The sequence below is a fragment of the Arachis ipaensis genome, chromosome B10 (assembly GCF_000816755.2).
Source record: "Arachis ipaensis cultivar K30076 chromosome B10, Araip1.1, whole genome shotgun sequence".
Taxonomy (NCBI): domain Eukaryota; kingdom Viridiplantae; phylum Streptophyta; class Magnoliopsida; order Fabales; family Fabaceae; genus Arachis; species Arachis ipaensis.
Genome location: NC_029794.2, coordinates 10,272,384 through 10,288,584, shown reverse-complemented (window position 1 = coordinate 10,288,584; position 16,201 = coordinate 10,272,384). Strand labels below are relative to the sequence as shown.

The 16,201-nt window shown below is 38.2% G+C and overlaps 4 protein-coding genes and 1 pseudogene across 5 annotated transcripts; 3 read left to right on the top strand and 2 right to left on the bottom strand.

The window, feature by feature from the left end:
* Nucleotides 3,071–4,711, bottom strand: LOC107622302 (syntaxin-related protein KNOLLE). 2 transcript variants are annotated; one of them, XR_002356546.1, is made up of 3 exons: nucleotides 4,558–4,711; nucleotides 3,281–4,473; nucleotides 3,071–3,228 (listed from the first exon to the last, which is right to left on the bottom strand). XR_002356546.1 is itself a non-coding variant. In XM_016324163.2 (2 exons), exon 2 carries the CDS (start codon nucleotides 4,461–4,463, stop codon nucleotides 3,516–3,518), a length of 948 nt encoding a protein of 315 aa, XP_016179649.1. In that variant the 5' UTR covers nucleotides 4,464–4,473; nucleotides 4,558–4,711; the 3' UTR covers nucleotides 3,071–3,515. The 2 variants fall into 2 exon arrangements, 1 of the variants encoding a protein (XP_016179649.1); XM_016324163.2 differs by having other exon boundaries at nucleotides 3,071–4,473.
* On the top strand, nucleotides 5,647–7,536 carry LOC107622300 (annotated as a pseudogene).
* Nucleotides 7,284–8,995, top strand: LOC107622298 (soyasaponin III rhamnosyltransferase-like). Its single transcript, XM_016324161.2, has one exon. It carries the CDS (start codon nucleotides 7,440–7,442, stop codon nucleotides 8,880–8,882), a length of 1,443 nt encoding a protein of 480 aa, XP_016179647.1. The 5' UTR covers nucleotides 7,284–7,439; the 3' UTR covers nucleotides 8,883–8,995.
* Nucleotides 10,124–11,885, top strand: LOC107622299 (soyasaponin III rhamnosyltransferase). The gene has a single exon (XM_016324162.2). It carries the CDS (start codon nucleotides 10,180–10,182, stop codon nucleotides 11,608–11,610), a length of 1,431 nt encoding a protein of 476 aa, XP_016179648.1. The 5' UTR covers nucleotides 10,124–10,179; the 3' UTR covers nucleotides 11,611–11,885.
* On the bottom strand, nucleotides 11,871–16,162 carry LOC107622297 (beta-xylosidase/alpha-L-arabinofuranosidase 1). Its single transcript, XM_016324160.2, has 7 exons — nucleotides 15,418–16,162; nucleotides 14,293–14,580; nucleotides 14,017–14,186; nucleotides 13,813–13,910; nucleotides 13,384–13,734; nucleotides 12,906–13,316; nucleotides 11,871–12,619 (listed from the first exon to the last, which is right to left on the bottom strand). The coding sequence occupies exons 1-7, from the start codon at nucleotides 15,856–15,858 to the stop codon at nucleotides 12,048–12,050; spliced, it is 2,331 nt and encodes a 776-aa protein (XP_016179646.1). The 5' UTR covers nucleotides 15,859–16,162; the 3' UTR covers nucleotides 11,871–12,047.

Here is a 16,201-nt window from a genome sequence, read left to right as displayed (position 1 = left end):
ATACGCCTCACGGCAGTTAAGGCCGCATGAGATGAACTACCCGACACACGATTTAGAACTTGCTGCTGTTGTGTTTGCTTTAAAGATTTGGAGGCACTACCTCTATGGTGTTAAGTTTCTTGTTTTTTCAGACCATAAGAGTTTGAAGTATCTTTTTGAGCAGAAAGAGTTGAATATGCGTCAGAGGAGGTGGATGGAGCTTCTGAAAGATTATGATTTTGAATTGAATTATCATCTAGGAAAAGCGAACGTTGTGGCGGACGCCTTGAGTCGAAAATCTTTATATGCAGCTTGGATGATGCTACGGGAAGAAGAATTACTAAAGGCATTTCAAGGACCAACCACTGTTGTGGGAAGAGCTATTAAGACTAAGAAACTGAATCCCCGTTATATTGGACCGTTTGAGATTCTGAAGAGAATTGGGCCAGTGGCTTATAGAATTGCCTTACCGTCATACCTTTCGAATTTGCACGATGTATTTCATGTATCACAGTTTCGGAAGTATACTCCTGATGCAAGTCATGTTCTAGAACCAGAACCAATCCAAGTGAGAGAAGATCTAACACTTCCAGTAGCCCCGGTAAGAATTGATGACACCAGTGTTAAACAATTACGAGGAAGGGAAGTATCATTGGTAAAAATAGCTTGGAGTCGAGCTGGTATCGAGGAACATACCTGGGAACTCGAATCAGATATGCGAAAGGACTATCCAAATCTCTTTTCAGGTAACTAGATTTGAATTTTGAGGGCAAAATTCTTTATTAGGTGGGTAGGATGTAAACCCCGGTTAAATTAGTTAGTAAATTAGTTTTTAATAAGGAGGATTAGAAATGTGAATATTATATTAAATTAGGATAGAGCTCATCGAAACGAGAATTTTGACACCAATTTCGAAGAAAACGGTCTAAAATTGGACCGAACGAGCCGAACCGGTTGAACCGGACCCGAACCGGGCTGTCGGTCCAACCGGACCAACATATTAAATGAGCACGAAGCTCATTTCCTTCACAACACGCAATAGAGGCAGCAGCGCTCCAGGGAAGAAAAAGAAGGGAAAACATTCCCGAAACACTTACGGTGAGTTCCTGCTCCCGTAACTTCTCCGTCCGAGCTCCGATTGCTGCACCGTTTGCGGCCACGCGTTCACCGCGTCGAGCTCTACATTTCTACCGGAACAATTTCTTTGGTAAGCTACTAATCACTTCCAGCTTTTATTAAGAATTGCATTACTAATCTAAAATACAAAAAGAGAAAAAAAAGGTGATACATATATCCAAAAAAAAAACTTAAATATCAGAAAAAAGAAATTTTATATTAAAATATTTAAAAATAACATATCCAGTAAAAATAACCGTAATATATAAATTGAGGCAACAATTAAAATTTAAATTAATGTAAAACAAATCTAATCAAATACCAGTATTAGAACTAAATTATTTAAATAATATTTAATCTATTTTAGTCCTTAGACACGTATAGATTAGAGTTATTCTCGTAACGACAACCAACTGAAACATCATAAGTTTTGACATTTAGGATTCGTGCAAATTCAGACAATCCTCTTGTTAAATAAGCTTCATTATTCGCTATCCATGCAATACGGCAAGGTATAGAATTGTCACACTGAGAAACTAAACTAACCCTTATTCCCTCAATGGCATTGCATTGATGCAAAAGAAGGCCGATAATTTCTGAAAAAAAAATCATAATATGTTATAAAATTATTTTAATAACGAAAAACTTAAAATAAGAAAATTTAAATATATTACCAATAGTTGAAATTGCATAACCGAGTTTGACACGAATTTAGCAATCTCATTATGTACTCCACTTCAAAAATCTCCGGGCAGACGTAGAAAGCATGGAGGGGATAGAACTTGAACTTGGCCTACAAAGCTCCGTGGAAACAATTCCTCAATAAAAAATCGAGCTCCTCCCAAGAAAACTAATTTTACTCACATTCCATTAGATTGGTCATAATATGTGAATAGATCCAACCATCCTTTAGTAAAATAGAGTTTATTTACTGCCTCTTCTTTGGACGCTTACATTCATGTAGTTAGAACTCGAATCAGTGAATACAACTCGATGAGGTATATTTCATAGATGTGATGCATTATAAACGACTGTGGCAAAAGATAATCGCAATATAATATTATACGAAAAGAATAAGTTGGAGTAAGAACAATCATTAAATGATCAAAAGAATAATATAATAAAATGAGTATATAAAAAATACTATACAAAATTATAAATTGTACCTTAAAATGATCAATTTCGATGAAAAATGAAGAATACATTATATGAAGTAGTAAGAGAAGAATAATAAATTTAAAAAAATGAGTTGACTCTCAGATCTAGACTCATGTACCACAAAAAAAAAACTCAAACTCAGTTTTAGTATATTAAGTAGATAGATAGATAGATATATCTATTATTTTTAATTATTTAAAAAATTATGAACACAAAATTTATAATATTATCTTTTGCGCATTGTGTGGGCCGGGTTCATTAAATTTTCAAAACAATTAAAAAGAAAGTTAATATAAAGTGAGGAAATAACAATCATTGTCGTTGAGAAACTCTTGTTGCCTTGTATTACACGTTATTATGCAAGAAAAAAAAGAGACAAATACTCATTAATGATATAAAAATTTATTATAATTACTAGGTTTGCTTTTAAAAGATACAGTTACAGTAGGTTAAATAACAGACATTTATAAATTTTTAATTTAACAAAATGACAAGGGTATCTTTAAGAAAAATAAAATCTATGAATAAAGATAAATAGCATAGTTTGAAGGATAAATATCGATGCTATCTTTTTCCAAGACAAATTTGGTCAAACAAATAAACAAGAAGTTGCCTGTGAATGAAGATAATGATGAAGGCAATATGTCACTAGGTTTTTGGTACTTTACACGAAATTATTATTATACTTGCAACATTATTTGCAATTACAATCGCTGGTATTTGTTGTAGGGAGAGATATTTTTATATGTGTGCAAGCTAAGCCTCTCAAAATTCACAGGCATAATAATAAATCCAAGTATGGCAATTTAAGCTGATCTAACATTGTTTCAATAGGCAAGGCAAGCCTTTCAATTCACACTATTTTGAATATGCACCAGAACAGACACAAGGCCTACTTTAGAAGACACAGTAATTTTCTATACGTATCTATCTATGAATTCTTCTCCCCCAAAACTTACCAAAAATTTGCATATCAGTTGGAAATGTTTGTGTACTCTTTTTTCAGCTCAATTTCTGTATCTTGTCCCAAAGAATTCTTTGAATTAGGACAAAAACAATATCAGCTTAAGAATCTAAAAGACCAGCAAAGTAGTAACAATTTAAGAATCTAAGAACATAGTTGGTAGCATTCAACAATTTAATATGAGCACAATACATGACTAATTTAACTCTTGAACAAATGGCAGAAAACAAGGAGGAGAGTCGTAGGGTACAACTCTGCAGCAACTAGAAACCAAGAGTCATGAGAAATGTGGATCCCTTCAAGAGCTACTGAAACTGGTGGCGATGGGAATGACAATAACAAGGATGAGGATGAGAAGAATGATGATCCCAATGCAGAGCCACTTCCTACTGTTCCTCTGGTACTTGTTAGCGCTCACAAGTTCTTTGTTAGCATCCTTAACGTAGTGAGAAGCATGGATCACGTGGTGCTCAATGTCATCCATCTTCTCCCCTTGAGCCTCCACCATAACCGCCATGTCCAAGAAAACCTGATGCAACTCAAGCAAGCTCTTCTCGATCTCTTTCGCCGCATCGTGCCTGTCCTGAATCTCAACCACCGTTTCCATCACTTTCCCCCTCCCATGCTCCCCAATCGCCTTCCCCAAGAACTCCTCTTCTTCGCCATTCGAAATTATCTTCTCGATCACCTCTTCGTCCGGGTACTCACCCGTCACCGTGAAGTACCTTCTTCCAACAGTCTCCTTGTACTCTGTCATCATCCTCTGCCTCAGCCCCTGGAACTCCATCATCAGCTCCTTCAGCTTCTTCCGGAGCCCGTTCGTCACCGCGATCCGAGTGCGGTAGATGGCGGTTGTGGTCCCGTCCTTGAGTCCCGAGAGCCTCCTGTTTGCGGAGTTGGCTTTGTCCATGTCTTCCAGATGGGCTCGAATGGCCCGGGCCTTCTTGAGAAGCGTGACAATGTCGGAATTGATTCTTGTCCTTAGAGATTTGAGAGCGTCGGGCTTGTGGAGTGATTTGCCCTCTTCGTTGGCCTGTTGGAGCCTCTCGAGTATCTCGCGGAGGCTCGCCATCTCGGTCTTCACCTTCTCGGCTTCCTCCAAGAACAGGCCCATGTCCGTGTCCATGTGAGTGGTGGAAGAGCTCAGCTCCACTCCCTGCCCTGCTTCCAAGTCCAATTCGTCTTTCATTGCCGCTTTCTTCAGATCCACGTAGCTCGTGAATGACTTGGTCATTAGATCGTTCATTTTCGATTCCCTGCAACAACAGAAACACCAATCAGAACTCTCTGCAACAATTTAGATGTTAGGTTGGCAAAATTGTGAGTTGAAACAAACATACCTAAGATTTCAAGCACGAAATGTAGCAAGGTAAGTTATGTCTGTGTGTTTGTTGAAGAAGAAGAAGAAGTGAAGGGTGTTTTATGAGTTCAAAAGTGTAACGGATAGTTTAATAAGGAAACAATAGAGCCGTTGCCCAATTCAACGGCTACATTTTTTTCTTTCTTCAAATGTTGTATCTTATTTCCTTTTTTATCCCCAGTTTAACTCGTGTTCTATGCGCTTAAGTCTTAACACCCACTTGTTAATTAGATCTCGCCTAATAAGTTCTATAAATTAAAGAGTGAATACCTCATTCGGCCCTGACAATTATCTCGAAAGGACAATGAGACCCAAAAAAAAAAATACCCAATCCGATCCCTGATAATTTTTTTGGGACTGATTAGCCCCTGTGCCAAAAAAAAATAACATTAATTTTGTTTTGGCACAGGGGCCTCGTTGTCCTTTCGAGGTAATTGTCAGGGGCCGGGTTGGGTTTTTTTTTTGTCAGGGGTCGAATTGAAATTTTTTTTTGTCAGGGCCTCGTTGTCTTTCGAGGTAATTGTCAGGGACTGATTTGGGTTTATGTGTATAATTAAAATTGGACACTTATTTGGAATTGAATGAATTAAGAGCAAGATGTTTTCACTATTTCAATCTTTTGGACAATTTATGAACAAAGATGTGGGTCTCACCTTCTTTTTCTCAAATCATCCCTTCATTACACTTATTCAAAGTGCAAAAATGAGGATAGGAAAACCGATATGTCCTATAAACAAAATGTCAAATTGATAAAGCTGTGCGAAATTTAAGAACGAGACTGAAGTTCAATTTTGATATCGTAAAATCTTTTGTTACATTATTTTCGTTATGTTGACTTTAATAGCCTTCTTGCTCACATCATTTTTGTTACATTATCAACCAAGATTAATGGTTTGACCTGAAAGGCGAAAAATATATGAAAATTAAAGCCTTCTGTTCTGCTATTACTTGTAAGAAACACATTTTACCAAAGATCAATGCACATAGATATAGCATATGTGGCTCAAATGTTTCCAGCAGAAAGGTGACAATCCACCGACACACTCAAATTCATAATGAAGGTGACTTGAAACTTTAACCTTTCTATTTATGTTGTGTTGTTTTCCATCCTTAATCTCTTGCCTTTAATAATCAGTGCAATTCTGTTAGTGTTGCAAGTGTGAAGAGTGTTGAAGTTAGTCCCACGTCAAAGAAAGCAAGGAAGAGTGAGTTGTTTATAAGATGAGAGACCTATTAATTTACTACCTTAAGATTTTGAGTTGGATGTGGTGTTATCTCATCTTATGTTCTCGCTTGATTCCTCTCCGAAACCTCCCGGTGGTCGAGAGCTCTCTACGGTTGGCCCAACAAATTTCCTTCACACCAAAGGCTTCCACATAACCTTTGTCAACAGAGTTCAACCACTTGCGCCTCCTCAAATCCAGAGGCTCCAATTCTCAATGCCATTCCAAGCTTCAATTTTGAGACCATCCCAGATGGCCTACCTCCTCCCTCAAAGCATCCCTGCACTTTGTGACTCTACCAGCAAGAACTGCTTCGTTCCATTCTCCAACCTTATCTCAAAACTCAATGCTGCTTCTGATTCTCCTCCAGTGACTTGCATAATCTCGGATGGTGTCATGACCTTCACCTCTTAAAGCTTCTCAGAAATTTGGTTTGCCTAATGTACTCTTTTGGACTCATAGTGCATGTGCTTTCATGTGCTTTACACAATGCAAGAATCTCATGCAAAGAGGCCTAACACCACTTAAAGGTACATAAATATATTTGTAATCTTATAAAGTTGTTATAAGATTACATAGATTATCGGTTAGTACTTTATTTACTCTAATTAGTATTTGATTTATTTGTAGATGCAAAGTATCTAACAAATGGGCACTTAGAAACCATCATAGACTGGATCCTTGGCATGAAGAACTTATCTCTAAGGGACCTTCCTGGAATCTATCACACCACAGATCCAAATGACAAGCTTTTGGAATCTGTGGTGGAACAAATCGAAGCAGCTTCAAGAGCTTCAGCTATTCTCCTACCAACATTTGATGCCTGGAGACTGATGTGCTGATTGCACTCTCCACAATGTTTCCAAAGCTCTACACCATTGGACCAATGGAGTTGCTCCTTGATCATCATCAAACTACTTCAGAGACCAAATTTGAGTCAATCAAGTGTAATCTGTGGAAAGAAGAGTCTGAGTGCCTTAAATGGTTAGATTCACAGGAACAAAATTCAATTCTGTATGTGAATTTTGTTAGTGTCATTGTAATGAAACCTGAACAATTGGCATGGGGACTAGCAAATAGCAAGAAAAAGTCCTTATGGGTTATTAGGCCTGATTTGGTTGAAGATGAGGCCTCCGTTGTGCCACAAGATTTTGTATCAGAAACCAAAGAGAGAGGGTTAATTGTGAGTTGGTGTCCACAGGAGCAAGTTCTGAAGCACCATGCAGTGGCAGGGTTTCTTACTCACTGTGGTTGGAATTCCACTCTTGAGAGCATAATCAATGGGGTGCCTCTCATATGTTTGTGATGTGTGGGGATTTGGAATGTTGATGAATAGTGATGATGTGAAAAGGGATGAAGTGGAGATGCTTGCGAAGGAGTTATTGGAGGGTCAAAAGGGTAAGCAGTTAAAGACAAGAGCTGCAAACACTGATGGATCCTCCTTTCTCAATTTGGAGAAAATGGTCAATGAAGTTTAATTCTTAATGGATTTAATATTTTATAACAAGGAAAAACATAGTTTCTTTTTTATTTATAATAAATAAAAAAACAATTGGTAGTTTATATTTTATAATAGGTTTATGTTTGCACATGCAGCACGAGGGGAAGCCAAGAGTAGTTAAGGTTCCTTGAAACAGAGATGGAGAAGTCATCAGATCTAAACAAAAGCATGGCGAAACCACTTCACGTTGCAATGTTCCCATGGCTAGCCATGGGACACGTTTATCCATGTTTCGAGATCGCTAAGATTCTGGCACAGTACGGTCACTTCTCAACTCTCATATCCACACCATCAATCATAGATCGCCTCCCCAAACTCCCACAACACCTCTCCCCATTCCTCAAATTCACCAAGCTTCCATTGTCACCCTTCATTGACACCAACCACCTCAATCAAGATGCGGAATCCACCATGGACATTCCCTCCAACAAGCTCTATTACCTCAAGACGGCCTTTGATTCCCTCCAAGATTCAGTTTCCCAGGTAATCAAGGCCCAAAGCCCTGATTGGGTTTTCTATGATTTTGCAGCTAGTTGGTTACCACAGATATGTAGGAATCTTCAGATTCCCTGTGCATATTTCAGTCCTTGCCCTGCCTGGACCATTTGCTTCTTTGACACCCCAATGGAGCAATTGGGTGGTGATGTTGATGCTGCAACAAGAACAAAGCCTGAAGACTACTATGGCCCTCCCAAATGGGTCCCTTTTCCCACCAAGATTGGTTTAAGGCCTCATGAGGTCAAGAAATTGATGGAACATGTCACTGTTAACGAAACGGGAGCTTCTCCTGTTTTCGATCTCAACAGAGCCAATTCTGCCTGTGACATGTTTGTGATAAGGAGCTCAAGAGATCTTGAACCTGAGTGGTTGGATTATCTTGCTCAGTTTTACAAGAAGCCTGTTGTTCCTGTGGGGTTGCTTCCGCCGCAAGCATCCGATGCTAAAGAAGATAATACTAACATTGATAGCCCTGATTGGATTCAAATCAAGGCATGGTTGGATACACAAAAAGGGTCATCAGTGGTGTACATTGCTTTTGGGAGTGAGGTGAAGCTAAGCCAAGAAAATCTCCATGAATTGGCTCTTGGCATTGAGGATTCTGGTTTGCCTTTCTTTTGGGTTCTGAGGAACCTTCAGAAGGGCCTTGTTGAGTTACCGGATGGGTTCGAAGATAGGACCAAAGATCGCGGCATTGTTTGGAAAACTTGGGCACCACAGGCTAGAATCTTAGCCCATGGATCCGTTGGGGGTTGCTTGACTCACTGTGGTTCTGGTTCAATGATAGAGAATCTTTATTTTGGACATGTTCTTGTTATGTTGCCATTCTTGCTAGACCAAGGGTTGTATGCAAGAGTGATGGAAGAGAAGAAAGTGGGGATTGAGATACCAAGGAAGGAGGAAGATGGGTCCTTTGCAAGGAGCTCAGTGGCCAAGGCATTGAGATTAGCTATGGTGGATGAAGAAGGAAGTTCTTACAGGAAGAATGCTAAAGATATGGGCAACAAGTTCAGTAATAAAGACCTTAATAACCAGTATATTGTAGACTTCATTGCTTCCCTTCACAATCACAAGTTTGTATAGAGAGATCTAGAAAACATGTGTAGTTGAGCTGGAATAGGTCTTTTCCCTTCTGTTCAATTTCACCTGGTTTTTGTTCTGAAATAAAAATGTTGAAATTATGGAGTTGCTTGTTATTTATGCATAGTTTTGAAAGGAAAAGATGAAAACAGTCACCCCCTTAAAAGATGAATAATGCTATCTATCTTAAGTCTTTTTGTTAACTAACTCCAACCAAATTGTTCTAATATAACAAAAATGTTAGTATTATTTTAAGTATTATTATTTAACTTGGTTCATAAAAAAAAGATATATAACATTACTCTTAAAAGATTCCAGAAAATTTCTTTAAATTTGGTCAAGTGCTCACTAGATTGTTAAAGGTTTCAATGAATCTCATAAGTCATAACGACATTAACAAAAGTAAGAAACTGCAACATGTATAACAAGATGATATAATATGATATGGTATATATTTCGTGCAAATCACTCCCTCAATATTAAAATGGAGTATATCACATCTATTTCTATTGTATATGATGAAAATTGAATAGAATTTAAAGAAAGTCTAGTGCCAACAATTTTTGTGTTTTATAGTTAGTACTTAATCATAAAAAAAAAAAATAAATTCACACCATTAAATATAATCTCACACCATTAAAAATACTATTAATGGCCAATTAGTAATTATAAAACACAAAAGTTACTGCCATGATACTCCTCTAGATTTTAATAGACTAATGAATTATAAGTGACTTTCGCCATAAATTTGAGTAGAGATCATAATAGTATATTAGCAACGTGGATCTCGTGGCATGTCGTTTTGGGACTTTGTTAAAGGCCAAAAAGAAAATAACTCTGTAACACAACATGCATCACTTCTTATAATTATTCCATTTACACTTAAATCAGCAGCTAAAATTAACTATCAGTATAGAATATACATATATTAAATATATATTAAAATCAAACATTAATATAATATTAAAATACAAAATAGTGATACACATTAAAAATATTTAAACTACACATATTTATACACAAATATATCGATAGTTAATTTTAGTAGCTAATTTTAATCTTCATTTAACATTTTTAATACCCGAGGCGAAAAAATGAAGTTAAATTACATAAATAAGCACTTAACATTTTTGTAAATTATTTGTAGGTTTATTAATGAAAGAATATTTGCTGACCGCATGTGTTGCGAGGAACACATGGATAATTTTTTTTTATTAAACTTGGCCGCATGGAACCTTTCTTAAACCCCACCTAAAACTTATATGATACCAAAAACAGAAAAGAACACACACACACAAATATGGATTCAAGTGCACCAATTCCATGCAATGGCAATGGCAAAAGCGATAGGCCTCTTCACGTTGCCATGCTTCCATGGCTTGCCATGGGACACATATACCCATATTTCGAGTTGGCTAAGATTCTTGCTCAAAAGGGTCACTATGTAACCTTCATTAACAGCCCAAAAAACATTGATCGCATGCCAAAACCACCTAAGACCTTACAACCATTGATCAAGCTTGTCAAACTTCCACTACCACAAGTAGAGAATCTTCCAGAAGGTGCAGAGAGCACCATGGACATTCCCAGCAACATGGTATCCAAACTCAAGCAAGCCTATGTAGGCCTCCAAGAGCCTGTTGAAGACTTGCTCAAACGTTCAAAGCCTGATTGGATTTTGTATGACTTCGCCGCCGGGTGGCTGCCGGCGATCGCCACAAGACTTAACATTCCATGTGCTCATTACAACATCACTCCAGCTTGGAACAAAGGTTTCTTTGATCCTCCAAAGCATGTGCAGGATTCGAATAAGTCTCTTGAAAGCATGTGTAGCCCTCCAACATGGCTTCCTTTCAAAACAACCATGCATTTCAAGATGTTTGAGATCATAAGAGCCGTTATGTCTGCCAGGGATGAAAAGACAGGGGAAATTGACAAGTTTGATCTCCACAAAGCTTATTCCAGTTGCGACTTGTTCCTCCTCAGAACATCAAGAGAGCTTGAAGGAGAGTGGTTGGACTATATTGCTGATAAGTACAATGTTCCTGTGGTTCCGGTTGGATTGCTCCCTCCCTCCATGCAGATAACAGACCAAGAGGAGGAAGAAAACAATCCTGACTGGGTGCAAATCAAGGAATGGTTAGATTCTCAAAGATCATCATCTGTTGTTTACATTGGATTTGGTAGCGAGTTGAAGCTGAGCCAGGAGGATCTCACTGAGCTGGCTTATGGCATTGAGCTTTCTGGTTTGCCATTCTTTTGGGCTCTCAAGAACCTCAAAGAAGGTTCACTTGAGTTGCCCAAAGGTTTTGAGGACAGAACCAAGGATCGTGGTGTTGTTTGGAAAACATGGGCTCCTCAGCTTAAGATCTTGGCTCATGGAGCAATTGGTGGATGCATGAGTCACTGTGGTTCGGGTTCTGTGATTGAGAAGCTTCATTATGGGCATGTTCTTGTGACTCTGCCATATTTGCTAGACCAAGCTCTGTTCTCAAGAGCGCTAGTGGAAAAGAAGGTGGCGATCGAGGTGCCTAGAAACGAGCAAGACGGTTCATTCACAAGGGAGTCAGTGGCCAAGACATTGAAATTGGCAATAGTGGATGAGGAAGGGAAGAGTTTCAGGGAGAATGCTAAAGAGATGGGGAAAATTTTCAGCTCCAAGGAGATTCATGATCACTACATTGAAGATTTCATTGCAGTTCTTCAAAAGTACAGAAAACCTTCCCATTGAAGCTCCATTAGTCTCATTTTCTTCTTCACATTTGTTTCTACTGTGATGTTTGCTTTTTGAAATGAATAAAATGTGCAACAATGTATTTTGGTTAGTGCTTAGTCCTGCCAATGTGTTGGGTTCCTCGTCCTCATGCATGGCATGGCTATGAAACTAGAAGTAACATATGAGTGAATTAGTAAGCATGCATGAAAGTGTTTGGTTATTTCCCAACCACTAACTGGAGTTGAAATGCTAATGTAATTGTTATGAATAAATAGTAAAAAGCTTGAATATTTTGATGTGAATACATAGTACAAATCAGTAAAATTTGTTTCAGTTACCTCAAACTGGTCTCCTATTGAGAAAACTTCTTTTCAAAGGAAACCAAACAATGAAAAAGGAAAAAAAAAAATTTAAGAAAGAAAAAATCAGTGCAAAGGATTTGATGACTTGTTTCAAATCCTCACACTCAATTGATGCTTCAAATTTCCCACATGAAGCAGATGTTGTCCTAAGGGTACTTTCCTAATGCCAAGTTCATCAACAACGCTTAAATCCTTGCAAACATCTACCATGAACCTTACCAGTGCTTCTGATTTCCCTGGCAAGTGTACTTTCTCAAAATTCAACAAGTGTTTCTGAGGTGCATTGTGCACATTAGGTGGTGTAAGGAACAATAACACTGTATGGCTACTACTCAGTTTCCCCATGTTCTTGACTCCAATGTGAATATCAAAGGCCAAGTTTTGACAATGCTCATCAGCAACTTCAAGAGACTTGCATTCCAAGGAACGACACACATGATCTTCTGCTAATGGAAATGAAACCAACTGCGGCGCCTTCACTATTCTATGCTCTATACTTGAGAAGCTAAGTCCATCTCCAAATGCGAAAACAGTTTCCCCTTTGTAAAATCTATATGTTCGACCGGGGTAACCCGTTGCAGGATCTGCTCTCATGTTCATGTTGGTCATTGGTACCTTATCTACATATGATTGAGGATACCACGTCATTGGGAGTCTTCCACCTGCATCCAGGAAAATCATCCATGACTCAAATTTGTGTTATTGTCGAAATGGAAATTTTGCAATATAAGGGGGTGCATTTGGTTTGCATTTTCATTTTCAGTATTTTCTGTTTTCTAGATTTTGTGAAGGAAAAAGTGAAAACAGGAGGTGAAAACAGAAAACAGAGTTTTCACTGTTTTTACTTTTTCTTTTATAAAATCCAAAAAACAGAAAACACTGAAAATGAAAATAGGAAATGAAAACGTAAATCAAATGCACCCTAAGGGATGAGTGTAAGTGGCCTACTTGGATTATGAAAACCAAAAATCACATCAGCAATGGCTGCTCCACCAGCTTCGCCGGGATAGCCAACCCACAAGATGCTGGCAATTTTATCATTTGATTTCGCAAACGACACGTCCATTCCCCCTCCAGACATTATGGCAAGAATCACAGGTCCCTTGGATACATTAGCAACTGCACTCACTAGAAGTTGTTGCTGCCCTGGAAGAAGAATGTTAACTCTATCAAGACTTTCTGCTTCTATGGCTAGACTTGCACCAACTACAATGACAGTTGCATCTGCAGAGGCTGCAATTTGTGTGGCATCATCTAGATCAGCATTTGAACATGCCACATCAGGACAACCCGGAGCATAGGTTATAGGAACCAAAGCTGTTAGGCCTTGCAAGGGTGATATATAGTTGCAAGGGATGCCTGCAAAATTTGCAGCAAATTAGATAAGTTTACCAAATTATATGCATAAGTTGGGAAGTTTTGATACCTTGATAGTTTCCAATCATGACCCTAGTAGCATTAGCATTTGGCCCTATAACTGCCAATGATTTAATGGCTTTGGCGTCGAGAGGCAGCCCTCCTGGACTATTTTTAAGCAACACAATCCCTTGCCTTGCAGCTTCGCGAGCTAGCTCCTGGTTCTGTGATGTACAGACATCCGTTGGACCAAGGCTTCCATAAGGTTGCTTGCTTGGATCACCATCAAAGAAACCAAGGCGCATCAACATGGCGAAATTGTTGGTGACAGCGTTGTCAATTGCTGATTCATTCAAGAGCCCTTGCTTGATAGCCCCTTCTGTGTATTGGCCAAGATAATTTCCACAGTCCAAATCCAATCCTGTGAAAGTAACAAACCATAATCTATTGGTAATTCAGAAATATCCAATTAATATGTAATCATATTATAGTTTGTTACCTGCTAGAATGGTTTCGGCCGCAGCTTCTTCAGGAGTTCTAGTGTAGTGCTGATCTTTATAAAGCACTTCTACTGAATCACAATCAGAAACTATATATCTGAATAAGAATAACCACACATGTTCACATTAGATTGTGAACAACATGGACAACAAAGATGTAAAATTAAAAATGATCATAGATCCATAGTAGAATTTGAAGTTACCCATTTAATTTCCATTGGCCACGGATGATCCCTTTAAGTAGGTCTGGATCAGCACATGTTGGTTTTCCATTAACCTGATTGTAGGAACACATGACACTAGCCACATTCCCATCAATTACACAACTCTTAAATGGAGGTTGAAATGTGTCATCCAAATCTTGTTGGGTCACCTAAAAGAAATTGACAATTCAATAAAGGGTAAGAAAATGACTCTCTACATCCAAATCAAGCTACCTTTCTACTTGAAAATGTCAGGCAAATGCATAGATTAATTACCACAGCATTAAAAGTGTAACGCTGAATGCCTTTCCAGTTATCCAAATCATAGGCTGTGTAGTGCTTGCAACAAGCAGCAACCTTGAGCTTGTTGGGGTCACCATCATCAGTTTGTTGCAGACCTTTAACGTATCCTACGGCGTATTTGCTACTCAACAAAGGGTCCTCCCCTGGCGTCTCTTGTCCACGTCCCCACCTCGGATCCCTGAAAATGTTAATGTTTGGTGACCAATATGTTAATCCAGCCAACCCCACATTGTACATTGCCCTTGCTTCTGTTGAAACCACCTAAAATGACCACAAAAGAAATATGAAACACCACAAAAGTTGGCCATTTTGCAGCAAAATATCATGAACTCCTTGTTTTGGATTTTTTATAAGTTAAAAGCAAAGTTGGTGTTTTCCTTCATAAATCTATTATGAGAAAAATAGAATTGAGTTAGTGGTCAATTGACCCAATTCTTAAATTATGTAATTGGTAATCAATCAACATCAACAAGTCAACAACAACAACTATATTATTCACTCTGGCTTCAACTTGCAAGTTGGAAACCCTCTGAAGTCTACTTCAAAATTGTGGCAGTTCACACCCGCAACTCACCTAAAGTTTTGTTCCATTTAATTATTGTACTGACCAATCAGACATTTTTACCTTTATGTTAAAAAAAAAAATAAAAGCAAAAATAAATCTCTAAAGTCAATCCCTTTCCCCCAGCTTTTCAAAATCTTCATACTTAGAACACTAATTTAATAAGAACTCTCTTTTCTTTTTTCGGTGTTCACCTCTATCTAAACCGTTGAATCAAGTAATGAACTGCATTATGATTATGGCTGTAACAGAAATGTATAATAAATTCCTCATTGAAAATCTCAGCACACATTCTGAGATTTTCAGAATAGAACTACCTCTACCAACTCCATTGACAAAAACTTACTGCATTTTAAGTCTTTGTCAGAAAAAAAAATTAAGAAAACATAAATAAAATTCGTTAATAGTAAAATTTCAAATTATCAAATGCATTAGATTTACTGAAAACTTGAATAATTTTTTTTATAATCAAACATTATCCAAAAACTGAGAAAAGAGAAGAAGAAGAAGAAGAAGAAAAGAGAAAAGTGACTAACTTTTCCAATGGCTTGAAAGAGTGAAGTGTTGAAAGAAGCTGCTGTGAGAATAGGCATGGGAAAACTGGTGGCTGCCGGAACAAGAGTGGAAAAACGTGTGCCGGGGCCGACGTCGGAGACGCCATGAAGAGCCTCAGACCACCATTCATACTTGGGAATCCCAAGCCTGCTAACGGCAACAGCAGAATTCACCAGGTTCCCGATCTTCTCTTGCAGTGTGAGCCTCTTCACAAGGTCGCTTACTCTCTCTTCCACCGACAACGACTTGTTGCAGAATCCATAACCAGACAAAGAAGGGTCCTTAGAAACATCGCATGCAAAAACTGCAGATGTTGTTTGCCCTTCCACTCTGTCAGAACTCAGCAAAACAATTGCATAGCACAATGAGATGCAGAGAAAAACAGAGACCTTCGGTACTCTGCTTTCGTTGTTGCACCCCATATGAAAAACTCAAAACACAAAACGGAACAAGTTAGTTATTTCTAAGAAAAGAAGAGAACTGGCAAAAGGGTTATGTTTTTGTGTGTTTGGTATCTATAAAAAGTAATAAAAAATGGAACTTGGAAAGGTTTAAAGGTGTGTTAAGAACACATTGTTTTGTAGCAACCCGTGATGGGTGATGAAGGAGAAGGAGGAGGAGGAGGAAGCCCCCCCTTCTTTGAATGCAGTTGTTTGTTTTTGGCAGAGAGCCAAAAAGAAAAAACAACTGAAAAAGAATCCTATTATGTAATTTGATTCGATGAGGGAGCTCTAATTTTTGTGTCTATATATAGTAGTATAAATG